The sequence below is a fragment of the Haliotis rubra genome, unplaced genomic scaffold, assembly GCF_003918875.1.
Source record: "Haliotis rubra isolate DU_JTF1 unplaced genomic scaffold, ASM391887v1 Scf287, whole genome shotgun sequence".
Taxonomy (NCBI): Eukaryota; Metazoa; Mollusca; class Gastropoda; order Lepetellida; family Haliotidae; genus Haliotis; species Haliotis rubra.
In genome coordinates this window covers 902,239-919,543 of record NW_025766954.1, presented here as the reverse complement: position 1 = coordinate 919,543, position 17,305 = coordinate 902,239, and the positions used below count along the sequence as shown (strand labels likewise).

Here is a 17,305-nt window from a genome sequence, read left to right as displayed (position 1 = left end):
ACCATTGTCATTTAGCTGGAATATTGCCGAGTGCGGTATTAAACAAACAAATGATGACCCATCCCTTACAGGGGTTCAAAAATCCCATCGCCCAACACCCCGGGACAAGTCAGTTTTCATTTCGGGCAATCAAATAATGGTATCTTACTTGTCCGTGGGCTGCTAGATAATTTCCACTTATGGTTTCAAACTGCAAATAAACTTTGATTTAATTTCATATCTGTTCAAAATGTAGCTATTAAATTTCGCAATGATAATAAAGTAGAGTATTCTTTCTTTGCTATTTATCACTTTTCAATAAATAGTCCAGTAAACATTAACATCAAATACCATGTTGATTTCTTCTTTCATAATTACATCATCATAATTATGTCATAAAATCAGGGCAAGTGGAAAATTAGTCAGGACAAGCTACTTTCTTAAAGTCACTTGCCCTGTGGCAAGTGGCTTTTTAAAAAAAATTTGAACCCCTGCCTTATTAGATGAAATACACCAATTCTAAATTACATGTAAACATACAACTCACAGAGATTTATCTAGGATTCTAAACTAAGTGCCTCTTGCAAGCAAATTTGAAAAACTCATGAGATTGACAAAAATTGATTTTTTGAAGTCCTGTTGTTTTTAACTTCCTTGACCATGAAACATAATGCTGTGCTTCCTAGTGCTAGCTTTCCCACGATGATAATTATGCCAGTGATAAGGTTCTTTCTGTGCGTCCATTTTTAGCTGGCAGCATATTCTAGAAACTGTGATGTGTAATTTAATATGTAGGCGTGTGTAGGGGTAGAGTGCGTAGCTTGTGTGATGTTTTGTGGGCGGATGAATGATCACTGTTTTATAACACACAGTTTTTCTGTGTGGATAGGAAGGGGTAAAATCTGATGACAAAATATATGAAAGATATCCGGCCGTAACCCCTTCAAAGAACAGATGGTTTTCATTAAAAAACCTCAACACTTACCCTTACCCTAAAATTATAACCCTAAACCTAACCCTAGAACCTCGAAATAATCCTAATAAATAGAATACATTTCAAGCGGGGGTTACGGGTGGAAAAAATATATGCAACTAAAAATAAGTGGAAAAGTTTGATAAGTAAGTTTTATCTTAATGAGAAAATTATCATTATTCGTAAACATACTTTCAGAGTGAAGGCTCCTCACAGCGATGACTTACTCTTTACGGCAATCTGGAAACCGCACAAATATGACACGCGCTGATCTGAAGCTTGGTCAGACATTGACTGGGCTCCTGTCTACGTAAAGGAATTAAAAAGGAGAGCTGCGCGAACGAACAGTGTGACCAGTTTATTGCTGAACTCGCGAAAACGTCGTTACGACAATAACTATTAACATCATTGTTAAACAACAATTATGTGTATTAAAATACTGATTTCTGTTTTATTTTGGCTACAAAAGAAAGCAAACATACAAATCTAAAGTAATAGACAGAAAACAATTGTCGTAACAAGGAAGCAGGACCCTTTTGGATAACAGCATGTTACCGAGTTTCATCGGTCTTTCATCACAGACGATCGAGGGGAGGGTTGTGAACAGAAGTAAGTTATGTCTACAATTGTATAATATAATCCCTAGCGATGCTTAGAAGTTGTCACGGAGTCAGTTTCCATTAGTTTCAACTCATGACATGCGGCATATGCTGTGTGCCAGGGCTGCCACTGTCTGTGTGCTAACTGAACACAATTATGTACACATGATTGATGATTTCGTTTTCGAAGGCAAATGTTCGTCGACTGATATTAGTGTTAACCCTATCACTCTCGATGGGTTCTCGGGTTTTGCCCTCGTTCCGCCACAGATCTGGTTGTCTCTTTGATCCTTATAATTGCTTCTGACATGTAGTGTGTACACTTAATGCGATTTTTTTATAATACTTCAGTAGGGTCCATGGTTCTAAGTACTTAGTCTTTGAATCCCCTTTGAATTTTCTTCAGTTAGAGTTAGAGTGTGTGGTAATAATACTAATATGGTACTACAGTACGTACTGTCTGTGCACACAGCACTTGATCATGTTCATGATCCCTCTGTCACTGAGTGGAAGAGCAGTATTCATGCTAATTACTTGTGAAAGCACCCTGGTAAAGTTTACATTAACTACCATGACTACCATAGCTTCAAGCTGGCAGTGGAAGTTCATGCTGAAGAATGCATCAAGTAATATGTAGTACCTTCTATGACTCTATCAGGAAGTAACACAGCACGCTTCCATGTTCAACATCCACTGTCAACATCAGCTTGAGAAATTTCATCAAATTTAGTTTTTGGATAGTCACAATGAAGTGACCTATGTTTTAGTAGTTCTAGCAATTGGTGGTGGCAGTCGGGTAGCCAAGTAGCTAAAGTGTTCGCTTGTCATGTGTCAAAACCCGGGTTTGATTCTCCACATGGGTACAGTGTGTGAAGCCCATTTCTGGTGTCCCCTGCTGTTATATTGCAGGAATATTGCTCTTATGCTAAAAGCGGCATGAAACTTAACTCACTCACTCGAGTAATTAGTAATTGAAAGAGAACTCCACTTTACCGAGATCAGTTGTTCAGATAAAGCTTCTAACATCACTTGAATTTATCATGTTTTTGTTTCAGAAATCTTGCACACTTGTAAGCATGGAAGAGGAGAATTTAATTGACTCTTGTAACCCAGCTGGAACTGAGAAACTGGTAGACACTGGTAACATCGAGAAACTGGTAGACACTGGTAACACCGAGAAACTGGCAGACTCTGGTTACACCGAGAAACTGGTAGACTCTGGTAACACTGAGAAACTGGCAGACTCTGGTAACACCGAGAAACTGGTAGACACTGGTAACACTGAGAAACTGGAAGACACTGGTAACACTGAGAAACTGGTTGACACTGGTAACACTGAGAAACTGGAAGACACTGGTAACACTGAGAAACTGGTTGACACTGGTAACACTGAGAAACTGGAAGACACTGGTAACACTGAGAAACTGGTTGACACTGGTAACACTGAGAAACTGGTTGACACTGGTAACACCAAGAAACTGGCAGACTCTGGTAACACCGAGAAACTGGTAGACACTGGTAACACTGAGAAACTGGTAGACACTGGTAACACTGAGAAACTGGAAGACACTGGTAACACTGAGAAACTGGTAGACACTGGTAACACTGAGAAACTGGTTGACACTGGTAACACCAAGAAACTGGTAGACACTGGTAACACTGAGAAACTCGAGGACAGTGGTAATCCTGAAAGCACAAATGTTAATGCAACGAGCATGAAGCGACCATTGGAAGATGAGGACAGTGTTAATGATGCACATGTTCAACTGTCTGACGAACAAATACAGATGAACTTCCGCAAGTCAAATATGGCCTGGATAAAGCCACAGTAAGGAATCTTCTATATATTTTTTATGGTTTTAGTGAGAATCATCAGTATGAAGAACTCAGCAATGGCATCTGTGATTTTGTGCTATCCATGCCAAAAATATTTGAGTCTACTAGCCAGAACAAGGAGAAAGCATAATTTTCAGTTGAGTTTTAGTTTTATCATTTCTACTGTGAATAGCTCAGCTTACAAGACTGAACTTGGGTTTCAGACATGTGACTTAGGTCACAGGCTGGTGGTGTAAATACCAGAATGAGCTTGAATTAGCTGTGAAACCGCAATATGGCATGTTTGTTCGTTCCATTTATGGTTAATTATGACATTTTGTGTTTTTGACAATGTTTTGAAACAGTAAACACTGGTAAACATGATATATAGCTATCAAAGTTTTGATAAAGCCATTGTCATGATGATGATGATAATACCTATTTTTTAAATCATATTTATTAACATTAAAAAACGAAGAAATACTTTAATGCAAATAGGATAAAAGTCTAAACGTTCTGTTAAACATGAATGAAAATTATTTGAACCCGGCCTTTCACATGACAAGCAAACACTTTAACCACTAGGCTACTGAACGGCCCCAGTGTCAGGTCTACACTGATCAAGCTGCCATGCAGCGATATAACACTGGTAACTGAAATACTCACTCGCACACTCTGTATCATGTTTACAGTGATGTGTGGCACCTTTCTAAGCGAGGCAGATTTGCCATGTTTTTTTAATAATCATGTTTTAATTATAAAATTAAAATAGAACGCAACGCCAAGGACCCGGGTTTGATTCTCCACATGGGTAAAATGTGTGACGCCCATTTCTGGTGTCCCCCACCGTGATATTGCTGGAATATTGCTAAAATGGCGTAAAACTATACTCACTCACTCATGCCTGTGTTGTGCAATACTGAAGATGCACACTCTTTGATGGAACTATTACTGTAAATGTTGCTTCTTTTAAGGTACATTCTGCCTAGAGAAAGCCAGAAGGCATCACAGAAGGTACAACAGAACAAATCTGAACCACCCTCAAAGAAGCAGAAGACAACCGGTCGCAACCGGAACCGACCTGTCGACCGAGGACCCCCAGCTGCAGAAAAAGTCTGTCCCTCCATCATCATGGAACGAGATTGTTTTTATGGAAGTTCATGCAAATTCTGCCACGATGTAGGCAAGTTTATGGCTAATAAGCCTCCTGACATTGGTGACAAATGCTACGTGTTTGAGAACTATGGGCGATGCTCACAAAGTATAGCGTGTAGATATGGCAGTAAACACATCGATTCCGACTTTAAGAATGTCGTCAACAAGGAACTGCATGACAAATTCTTGAAACATCCATTGACTATTAACTTCCTTGTGAAGGATGTACAGAAGCTTCTTTGGAAGAAGAAGTATGATTTTAGTACAGCCAATGGAAATGTCAAGAAGGTTCAGGCGTGGTATAATCGTAGAAAGGCAGCCAATGAACAGAGACGTAAGGAGGAGAATGGTAAAACATTAGACTCGAACACTTCCTGTGAAACATCGGAGAGTCCCAGTGTTGATGGTGCTACCACAGCAGTGAGGGTGGGGAGTGGGACTGGGAGTGAGGCTGGCCTCAGTGATGGGGTGGGGCGGTTGGTTCTGGGGGTGAAGGTCATCCAGAAACAGGTCAGAGACACTCGGGCTGTGTGACTGATGAAGATCTGATAAAACTTCGTCCAGTGGAAAAGAAAAAGGTTTGGACATATTTCAAAAGTTTTAGTTTGATGATATCTGATACTTTGCAAGCAGAGCACTATGACAACGGGTATTATGGTTTTATTGATGATACTAACACAGAGCATCATGGGCTGTTGACTCGAGCCAGGATTCGTTTATTTTTCTTTCACACTGACTGATGCTTATCCAAAGTGTGCTAAGATATTTTCCAAGTTTGGTAATGATCTAGTTGATATGCTACCTGTGAAGATCTGGGTTAGAATTGATCTTCAGTTACCCATGCTTGTTGTCAGAGCTGACAAACGGGATAGGGTGGTCAGGCTCGCTGACTCGTCGACACATGTCCCAATAGACCGATCCAGTCTGTCAATCAAAACTGGCGCATGCGTCAATTTTGGCCAATCAGCAGGCCGGGCGCGTTGTGTGGATTTGTCAGACTTATTTCCGGGGTCAAACGATGCATCCGAGGCGATGTGCTTCGAATTATGCCATTTACACTCGCTATATTTATTACATATTGCTGCGATTTGATGTGTACCTTAACAAAACCATTACGGTCAAGACAACAAAAATGGAGGCGGATCAAGAAACGCGATAGGCCTGACGATCAGTTAAATGTCTGCACCATCGTTCAGGAAAACCCTCGTCTGCCTGCTGATGAGAATTTGCACGCAATTTGCACACTTTTGCACATGTGCAAAATCATTACCAATTGATGACAACAAATAGCAGTTGAAGACTTTGCAAGTGTTATAAACACGGACAATTCTTGTAACTACAAAATTGTTTTGCTTCACGTTTTTAGTCACTACTAGGCATTGAGTTGGTACGCCACAAAGCTCAAAAGAGACAGGCTAGAAAGCCGTGACACAATGTAAACAAATTTTCATTTCGGTAAGGTTCAACGAAATAGCAAAATATGTTACATGAAAGAACAATGTGGCGGATATTGTCCCCTTCAGCTCTTAGATATTCTTCAATTTGTCACACATTTTTAGGATGTTTTAAGTTTCAGAAGCACAATCTGAAGGCCTACAGTATCTTGTTAACAGAGCAAAATATTCGATGAGTAATATTTTTTTATTCAAACGGAAATATTGTCAGTGTCAGCAGTTGCCTATCATGCAATATCCAAGTATCAAAATTAGTTCATATGAGTGCCTATAAAACCATGCTTTAAATATTTCAGATTTTTTATAAAGAATTGCATGGGACTTTGACCTGAATTACCATCCTCCAGGTTGATCGAATACGAAAACTATGTGAGAAGAATAGTGACTTTCTGGAGTATTGGACAGAGTGAAATAAAGTGTATATCTTAATTATGAGAACATTATTTGAAGTTTTGTTACCACATAAATTATTCACATATAATGGTACATTTTAGGAGTAATATTACAACTGTAATTTTGATTAATTCACTGGAAATGATATCAAGGTACACATGTTTTCAGAATCTTGCTTTTTTTAGTAAGCGTGGAAGGAAATAAAATTAATAATAATCTAATCAATAATAAATAATTATTTAATTGATTGACATATCAGATTTTAGATTTTAAAGGCAGAACTAGGCAAACAAACACCATACATATCAAGGCAGGACAATCACTTGGTATTAACTTAGTTTCTTGGCTCCTGCTTTTAGATGGGTTTTTTAAATACTACATTTACTAATAAGATAATTCTGAAAGTGATTGCTAGTATCATAACTCATTAAAGTTATTTCAACATCCAGAATATTTGAAAAAGCAAAGGCTACATTTTGGTCAAACCCTGGACAGGCATTATCTAGTCCTGGAACAGAATAACTTTCAAAAATCTCAGGTGACTTTTCATGTAATGGAATAAAGATTGAAACATATATTAAACCCATATTTGATGTAATTCTTCTGATAAATCATAAGTTTTTAGGAGGTTACTACTATTTGAAGACTGAGCCAAAGCTAGTGTTTATTAAGATGGTGGATTTGGACAAATTGTTCAAGGTTTGTTGATGGTTATTTGCAAAATGAGCTTCATATTAAATTGCACACAGGTTTGTAGGAGGTGAAGCGCTTCAGGACATTTTCATGTCTGTTTTCCTAAACCTTTGTTATGACTTTTACCAAATTTTGAATCAACTTTACTATAATTTTTATGACACCAGTAAGTATCTCAGAAAAGGAAATAGATCAAAATCAGTGTTATGTCCTCTAGGGATATGGTCTCAGATCTAATAAAACAAAGATTATCATTGTTTAATTAAGAAGCAATAATTGTATTGACAGAAGGCTTTGAACATAGGATATATTCTTTGCACCTTATTTACACTAGTAGTTAGCAGTTAAACATCTCTGATGAAAAACAATAGATCTACATTTGTATTTTGTGTAACATTCTATTTCAATGCTAGTTAATTGTTAGAATAACTGTGGATTCTCTGTTCCAAAAATTTTGCATCACATGTTTCCTATTTCTGGAAGATGGGTCAGCTAGTGTACAGGTGCAAACTGTATCTTGGATCTTCTTTGTGTTCTGGTGCTGTGACATACCTGTACATAAGCGCTGGCAGTTCATGAAGTCCAGTATTGTGGAAGTTTGTATGTAAATTAGAATTCCACAACAAAGTACATATAGAAAAATTAAATGGAAATGATGATTAAAAAATGATTTCCTTATATTCAGTGTCATTTTATCATGGTGTACAGAGAGAAACTCCACTGAGAGTTGCTGCAGATCAGCTGTTGAATATTTGCTTCTGGGTATGTCCAGATCGTCCATGGAAACATATTGTTTACAAGCCCAATTACCTTTCCAGATTTCCAAATAAGATCAAATAGGTTATGCTGTGATTGATTTGTTAACATTAATTGTACAGACAAATAAGGTGCATGAAGTAGTAGGCGGAAATATTTTCTGCTTTTATTTACCATTCTCTTAATTCATTAAAAGATTGAAACCCATGTTTTCAGATTATTGAACTAAATTTGAACAACATAAACGGATAAGTAAAGAAGCCCGCAGCGCAGTGTTGATAATCTATTTATAGATACCGGGCGATGTGCAACATGACCATGTGGTTGTGTTCACGCGGAGTTTTAAAAATTATAAACCCAAACAACAAAATTCAGTTATCCTTTCCCTGCTAATATCTGTGGACGGAGGTGAATTGCCAGATAGATTAATTGAGTCGAAAGAAATTACGCTTCCTACAGTCTCAGCAGCTAGTCGAGGCAGCTTTTTCAGCGGGCATGTAACTCATTTTCACTTTCGCCAGTTGTAATCTGCCAGCTAAAATATATTAAAAATCACATACGTATAACTTGCCTCTTTAAATAACATTCACAAAAGACGGATACCAAAGTATCACAAGCAGAATTCATCAACAAGCGTTCGCAATCCGTAACGTTTCGCCGCGTGGTGACGTCATTGTGATTTGCCAGTGGTTGTCCCCGCTAACGTCAAAAACGAAGTGGGCGGGGCTTATCGGCCGAGACTGGATCGGTCTATTGCGTAGATCAATGCTCATGCTGTCAGTCACTGGATTGTCTTGGCCAGATTAGTTTATTTGCAGACCAGACCGCTGCTATAGCTCAACTATTACTGAGTGCGGCGTAAAACGAAACTCACTGTTGTTGATATGGAAGTGTGTTCCATCAAAATTAAATATGGTTAATGAGATCATGGCTTAATGTTTCATCACTGTTCAGGTAAACAATAATAAAAAATGAATGTGACAATTGCTGATTGATGAATTTAGTTGTTACCATGGTTACAATTGTTACTTGGTCCAAATTACTTTAAACATATCATGTTCAAGATTTGAACTAGCTGAGTTTCTAAGTCTTCGAAGGCTGTCGTATAGCTGGAATATTGCTGAGTGTGGCGTAAAAGTAAATTCACTCACTCACTGTTAAGTTTGCTAAGATTTTGTCAATGTTTGAGGAAATCTCAAACCTCGGTTTGTTTGGGGAAAGGGGTTTGTCTGAGAGTAAGACACAAGCTCATGCTTTCAGCCACTGGTATTGCTAGCCTACTGAATTCAGGTGTCATGGTCACTGGTGACATGTCTGGAATATTGCATTCTGGCGTAACACAGCATTCACTTATACATCCACAGTATTCATCCTCTGAGCAAAAGATGAAATACATGTACACAAATAAGTACTGTTACATAAGCGTTTTTGCCACTGTGTTGATGTCCAGGGAAACATGGTCAGAATTGGTCTTCGGCAACTCATGTTGTCGTAAGAGGCAAACAGAACTGGTGACCAACCTTGCTGACTTGTTGAAGGTTATCTAATCCTGATTACAAAGATCAATGCTCATGCTGTTAATCATTAGCTTGTCTGATCCAGGCTTATTATTAACAGCCTTTTGTCCATCCAGAGTATTGCTGAGTGCAAAACAAACTTATTGATGTGTGTTTTGTTGACAGTTAGACCTGACAGGCAAGCTGTATCTGGCACCACTGACTACTGTAAGTACAAAACTTAGGTGTTTTATTACTTTTGCTTGTACAGAATTTAATTGCTTTCATAGAGACTTTTCTCTTGATCCATATTCCCTTAGTACATGAATTGATATAAAGCATACTAAAATAATGAAAGTTCATGTGGACTTCTTGAAATGCTCAGTCTCATATTTATTTTAAGGTTGGACCTGTGGGGTAGCCTAGTGGTTAAAGCTGTTTGCTCGTCACGCTGAAGACCCGGGTTCGATTCCCCACATGGGTACAATGTGTGAAGCCCATTTCTGGTGTCCCCTGCCGTGATATTGCTGGAATATTTCTAAAAGCAGCGTAAAACCATACTCACCCACTCACTATTTTAACTTTTAAGGTATGCCAAGCTAAAAGCTGTTAACCATGAAATCTGACAAGTGTTTCTGATGTCTTGTTGCTGCATGGTAGAAGCTGTTGTATTATGAGACAGTTAGCTGTTTATTGATTTGTCAGCCTTGTATTCATGTGAAACATACTTCACAAACCCATGATTGCTGTAAGAGGCGACTAACAGGATTGAGAGGTCAGATCACTGACATGTCATCATATCCTAATTGCTTAGATCGATGCTCATGCTGTCAATCACTGGACTGTCTGGTCCAGACTCTAATATTTATTATTATCATTCAGCCAGAGTATATGGATAATGTAGGCTTGTGTATGTGTGCTCCAGGTGGGTAACCTGCCATTCCGACGTGTATGCAAGGGTTTTGGTGCGGACGTCACCTGTAGTGAGATGGCCGTGGCAACCAAGCTGCTCCAAGCCAACCAGTCTGAGTGGGCGCTACTCAAACGACATCGGTCCGAAGATCTGTTTGGTGTTCAGGTCAGTAGTTTTGGAGTTCCTTCTTGGGGAGAACTCAGCTGTTGATCACTGGATTGTATGGTCCAGACTCGATTATTTGCAGACTGCCGCCATATAGCTGGAATATTGCTGAGTGCGACGTAAAAACTAAACTCACTCACTCACTTTTAGGGAGAACAGGCAGTGAGGTAGTTCAGGGCAGGGATTTTCCTTGAGTCTTGTATTTGAGGGTCCTGGGACTCATACTCTTACTTTTCAGGGGTCCTGGACTACAAAATGGGGGTCCCAGACACTTAAATATTATTATTGATTCTATGTTGTAATTCAGTTACTGTTATTGTATTGTGTATCATGATCATCACATTATTACAGTTATCAAATTGCAAATGATACCATAACCCAGCTCGTAGCAAACTGTGTGATAACTTATTGATACTTGATTGAAATTTTGCAAAAAGTATTTGGACGTTTTCTGCGTCCCTGTGGACGCGCTATCAAATTTCCTTGCATCCATTGTCAATTTTTATGTGTTTAGGAATGCTGCCGTGAAGTGGTGTTCCCTTATTTGTTTGCCTCAGTATAGTATTTTACAAATGCGAAGTTTCAGAAAACAACCAAGGATAATGAAGGCATCTTTTGATAAATATGGTGTAAATGTGTATGTCCATTATCTTAAATCATCAGGAAAATATTCATGGCAAGAGCCCTTGACCTGTGCATAACCTTGCTCTGTAAATCACTACTAGTCCGTTATCAAGTCAGAATGGTTTCATGTGACCCTGGAATTCATTCAATCTGAAATTTGTGTATAAATAGGATTAACATTATTTCCATGGACCTGAACCTATGGTATGAACTAACTTCTGTCAGATATGACCAGGAAATACATTTCAATACATCTGTTTACAGTTCCAAAGTTCAGTCATAGGGAACACTTTCCTTCACAGTGTCAGAGCAGTGCACTTAGACCAGGCAGTAACAAGGCCCAAAGCACACATTTGTTGACTCACCAGCCCACTTGTTCAATGGTTTCTGTGTAAGAATGTGTGACGTGGCTGTGATCAGGTGGCTAGGCATGGCAAGTTTGATGTCACACCTTTTCCTTATTCAGATTTGATAATTTACTGGCTGACAGGCTACAGCTGAAATATCTATACATTTATAAATACGTCTCTGTACACTTCTAAATCAATCAACAATTTTGTATAAGTATCTGCACAGTTCTAAATTGATCCATTAATTTTGCAGTAAACGACATCTTATATATTCATAATAACATGTATTCTATTAGCCATGTCATCTGTATGTATTGACCACCACATGTATTGCGTCGTCATAGCATTGTGACGTCATAAGCATTGTGACGTCACGGCCAGAGTTAACAGTTACTGTTCAGTTTTACCTCATGATTGGGCCAGAACAAGCCCTGAAATGTTGTACTCGAGAATAAAAAGAAGATGTAACCCAGAAAAAATCTCTGTGTTCATCAAATATCATCTTCTAAAATGCCAATCAAGCATGAAATATCTCACTCACAACTTATATATGAACTTTATTAGATTATGATTTGAATCCTGGATGGGACTCAGCTCAACAACAAAAGTACAGGAATCTGTACTTTACTAAGGAAATGTAATCCCAAATATAACATGTGTTACATTTGATTAGATCAGTTTGCAGTTGATAACAATTTGATGTGCAATACACAAGAGCTAATACACTTTTGTAAAGAAGGGTATGAACAGAATAAACTAAGCTTATGATCACTCAATAGTTTTTATTACAAGAGTCTATTTGTCCTGCCATGACTGATTAATTCTTATGATATTCTTAAAATTATTATTATTATACTAACATTTGTATAGCGCAAATATCCAGCTCAGCTGCTGCTCAAAGGCGCTTTGATTTTTCCTCAATCATTGGATGTCAAACTGAAATGGCACATCGTATTATTAATGATTCTCAACTTCCTGGGGATCATACAACTCTTGCAGCCACTAGGTGCACCGAGTTAATGTGGCTTTCCCATCCTTGCGAGGTACTGGGACACATAGTCACAGTACTTTATCCATGTTTTATTGCACGTTGCTGTACCTGCAACTAGGTGTTTGCACATATTCATGTGTCCACCATGTGGCCATTTACCGATGGATTTGTGTGGTTCTTTTAAGTGCACAGGGTTGTGTACTGTACACTAGGGGTTGTGACAACACTGAAAGAGTCTGCACACAAAGTTGACTCCAAGGTTTTTACACCCAGTCAAAGGTGGGCTTGATCCCGGCACCTCATGCTCGCTGGATCACCAGCCTGGCGCCTTGGACAGCTCGCCCACCACCCAATGTTTTTGATATTATTAGAGTTCATCTGTCCTGCCATGACCAATTAATTCTTAGAATATTTTTGAAATATACCACTCAAAGCAGGTGAGATTCTCTCTCATATAGAATCATGTGGTCCCTCACCATGGTAACTTATTTTGATTTTTAAGTTCCAAGAATTTTATCATCAAGTTGGAGATGATGGTACACTAACGGATTGTTTCGAGGAGCAGCTTAACCTGCATTCCTGTGACAGCTTCTCATGTTGTTGTAGGTGTGTGGTTCCTACCCCGACACCATGACCCGCTGTGCCCAGCTGCTGACCGAGGTCACCACCATTGACTTTGTGGACATCAACTGTGGCTGCCCCATTGATATGGTGTATAAAAGAGTAAGTGTCTTTATCTTGGGTGTCAATGGGAAGAGACAAGTTGCTGTGTGCATGTTTGTGAAGCTGTGAAGAATAAAGAAACAGTGTCTTGTTTATATTGACATCAACATCACTCACTCACTCACCAATCTCAACTCATCTCACCCATCACTCACTCACCCACCTCACCCACCTCGACTCACCCACCTCGACTCACCCACTTACCCTTCACTCACTCACATATCACTCATTCACCCACCGCCACTACCCACCACTCACCCACCCTTCACTCACTCACCTACCCATCACTCACCCAACCCGACTCACCCTTCACTCACTTCCCCAATCACCCATCACTTACTCACCCACCCATCACCTACCCACCCACCAATCACTCACCCACCCCGACTTACCCTTTTCACTCACTCTCTACACCCACTCACTCATTCACATTCACCCATCACCCATTCACATCACCCACCCACCCATCACTCACCCACCCATCACTCATTCACCCATCACCACTCACCCACCCACCCTATCACTCACCCACCTGACTCACCCTTCACTCACTTCCCCAATCACCCATCACTTACTCACCCATCCATCACTCACTCATCCACCCATCATTCACCCACCCATCACCTACCCGCACACCACTCACCCACCCACCCATCACTCACCCACCGACCCACCTATCACTCACTCACCTACCCTGATTACCCACCCACCCATCACTCACTCATCCACCCTGACTACCCACCTGCCTATCACTCACCTTCCTTCCACCCTGACTACCCACCCATCCATCATAGAGGGAGGTACTCCACCCACCCTGGATCGTCACCTAAGACCCACCCATCACTCACTGTGTGAAGCCCATTTCTGGGGTGTCCCCGCCCGTGATGTTGCTGGAATATTGCTACGAAACCAAAATCAGTCAGTCAGTCACTTACCCATCCACCCACTACCTCCACCCCACCACCCATCACTCACTCATCCTCTTGACTACTCACCCGGAATCACCCCACCTGACTCCACCCACCATCACTTACCCACCCACCCTGACTACCCACCCATCACTCACTCATCCACCCTGACTACCCACCCACCCATCACTCAGTCCACACTGCCAACACTCACCCATCCACCACCTTTCCTCACCCTCCTTGACTCACCATCATCCACGCCACCCGGCCACTCCCTACCCATCCCTCACTCACCCACCCACTCACACCACTCCACCCACTTTGACCCCCATCCTGACTCTCAAACCCATCACTCATTCACCCATCACCCACCCACCCATCACTCACCCACCACCCTGACTCAGCCTTCACTCACTTCCCCAATCACCCATCACTTACTCACCCATCCATCACTCACTCATCCACCCATCATTCCACCCACCACTCACCCACCCACCCATCACCAACCCACCCATCACTCACTCACCTACCCTGATTACCCACCCATCCATCACTCACTCATCCACCCTGACTACCCACCCTACCTATCCTCACCCATCCACCCTGACTACCTACCCACCCATCACTCACTCATCAACCTTGACTACCCACCCGCTTATCACTCACCTTCCACCCTGACTCCACCCACCCTACCCACTCACCATCACTTTACCCACCCACCCTGACTACCCACCCACCCATCACTCAGTCACCACTGCCAACACTCACTCAACCCAAACTATCCACCCCTATCTCTCACCCTCCTTGACTCACCATCCACCCATCGCTCACCCACCTCGACTCACCCCCCCGACCCAACCATCCACCCATCGGCTCATCCCCATCCTGACTCACCCCACTACCCATCACTCACCCACTTTGACTTTGACCCCCCCATCCTGACTCCCCCACCCATCACTCTCACTCACCCCGACTTACCACCCACCCACCCTCACTGCAATCATCACTGTTGTCCAGGGAGAAGGTGCAGCGTTGATGTCCAAGCCTAACAAGCTGGAGCAGATAGTGAAGAGCATGACCTCGGTGCTGGACGTTCCCCTCACCCTCAAGATGCGGACTGGCATCTCGTCAGACAAGGACATCGCACACAACCTTATTCCTAAACTACGAGACTGGGGTGTGTCTGAAGTCACGGTAAGTAACTCTTCTCTTTTAATAGTCCTTTAACAACATATCATAAGTTGATAATTTAAATAGTCTCAATGATTAATTCTTTTTTTGTACGACCTTGATGTAGTTGAAATGAATTTAACTTTAAGTAAGTCAACTTATTACCAAGAGACAACGCATGAATATCAGGTTAGAATTTGTCTTCAGCAAAGCCCAGCTTGTTGTGAAAGGTGATGAAAGCGACAAATCGTGGGATCATGAGGTCAGACTCGTTGACATAGTTGATGCCTTTCATTGAATTCCAAGTGTGTAGATCATACTCATTATGCCAATCACTGGATTGTCTGGTCCAGTCTGGTTACAGACCGCTGTCAAATAGCTTCAGTATTGCTGAGTACAACTTAAACTATAAACAAACTTCAAGACACATTGTTTGAAGCAATACTGCCTTTGCCAATGTTTTCCTATCCTGGAAGTGACATGCTATCTCATAGGTTCTAGGATTAAACTCATGTATTAAAAGACATAAGTTACCTGTCAGTTCCAAGCAAGCAAAGAATTAGCTTTCGTCCACATATTTTATAGCTGACAAATGTCTTACCTTCTTCATGTTCGGGTTGGTTGGGTAGCCTAGTGGTTAAAGCGTTTGCTCATCACGCCGAAGACCCGGGTTTGATTCCCCACATGGGTACAATGTATGAAGCCTATTTCTGGTGTCCCCTGCCGTGACATTGCTGGAATATGGCTAAAAGCGGCGTAAAACTAAACTCTCTCACTCACTCTTCATGTTCAATGAGTTCAACAAAAAGCCCATTAATATTTAATTGCTTACAAGAAACTATTAAAGTCTATCAAACTGAGACCTTTATTGAAGATCACAACTATGCTATAGGTGTTATTTTCAAACAAAAGTGGCTGAAATAGACCGTATTGTTATTGAAACACTCATAAAATATTCACCAATCACACCACTTTTCAAAGTAAACATGCTGATTTTTATCATGTCTGATAAATGTTTCTCGCAATAAGCATTATTGTAATGTTGTATGTACATTGGCTGATATTTGATGGAAACAACTCTATTCCTTATCTAGCTCCATGGTCGATCACGGGAACAGCGCTACACCCGTCTAGCAGACTGGGACTACATCAACCGCTGTGCCCAACTGGCAGCACCGATGCCCGTGTTTGGTGAGTATTGTGTGGATGATGTTACCGCTGGGTCACAGTGACCTGGGAATAATCAGCTAGTGGTGGATAACACGAGCAACAATGTAACTGTTTTGGCATGATGACATAAAATACGACTGCTCATACCCAAACATGCCAGTGATAGGAACTTACTGACCATGTGGGGTGGTAATTAGCCTAGTAGTTAGCGTTAGCTCATCACGCCGAAGACCAGGGTTGAATTTGCCACATGGGTACAATGTGTGAAGCCCATTTCTAGCATCCCCCACGGTGATACTGCTGGAATATTGCTAAAAGTAGCCTAAAACTCACTCACTAAAATAGTACTCACTAATGGCCCTGTCACACCCTACATGCAGCAGACCTTAAACAGCCATATAGGGAAATCTCTCCATCATAACAAGAAATTGAAATTGAAAATATATATATATATGATATATATCTGTGGTCTGCATCATTATCATTGATGTTTAGCATCAGTACATACAAAATTGGATACAATCGATTAGGACATGCAAGTCACTGAGCCTGTCCACCCAATCCAATCTGTAGCATATTTCTGCGCACTCAGTGTTATTCTAATGATTGTGTTGTAGGGAATGGAGATGTCTTGTCCTATGAAGAATACTACCAGTACTTGGATACCACAGCTGTGGGGGGCATCATGATAGCCAGGTGAGAGGAGTACACAGTATTTCATTATTATCACATTCTGTCAGCTTGATATGGGATTTACCAGTGAAGATCCGGGTTGGAACTAGTCTTCAGCAACCCATGCTTGTCAAAAGAGGCGACTAATGGTATCGGGTGGTCAAGCTAGCTGACTGACATTTCATCATATCCATGACGTCAGCTGGAACTTAAAGGGAAATCTTTCCTTCCATTCTTTTTGATCGACCTTAAAGTGAGTAGTTTTAACACAGACAGCGTTTGTAACTGATAATTGTCGGTATCATT

The 17,305-nt window shown here is 40.8% G+C and overlaps 2 protein-coding genes across 2 annotated transcripts in view; one reads left to right on the top strand and one right to left on the bottom strand.

The window, feature by feature from the left end:
* Positions 1-1,192, bottom strand: part of LOC124281652 (probable serine carboxypeptidase CPVL) — a 37,904-nt gene extending 36,712 nt beyond the window's left edge. The window contains exon 1 of the mRNA XM_046717589.1: positions 1,145-1,192. The gene's annotated coding sequence lies outside the window, so the exon portion shown is untranslated. The remainder of the gene's footprint in view (positions 1-1,144) is intronic.
* A 134-nt stretch (positions 1,193-1,326) lies between these two features.
* LOC124281656 (tRNA-dihydrouridine(47) synthase [NAD(P)(+)]-like) lies at positions 1,327-17,052 on the top strand. Its single transcript, XM_046717594.1, has 10 exons — positions 1,327-1,561; positions 2,607-3,379; positions 4,341-4,897; positions 5,032-5,099; positions 9,500-9,541; positions 10,239-10,391; positions 12,963-13,079; positions 15,005-15,181; positions 16,252-16,348; positions 16,945-17,052. The coding sequence occupies exons 2-10, from the start codon at positions 2,628-2,630 to the stop codon at positions 17,025-17,027; spliced, it is 2,046 nt and encodes a 681-aa protein (XP_046573550.1). The 5' UTR covers positions 1,327-1,561; positions 2,607-2,627; the 3' UTR covers positions 17,028-17,052.
* Positions 17,053-17,305: the final 253 nt, after the last annotated feature.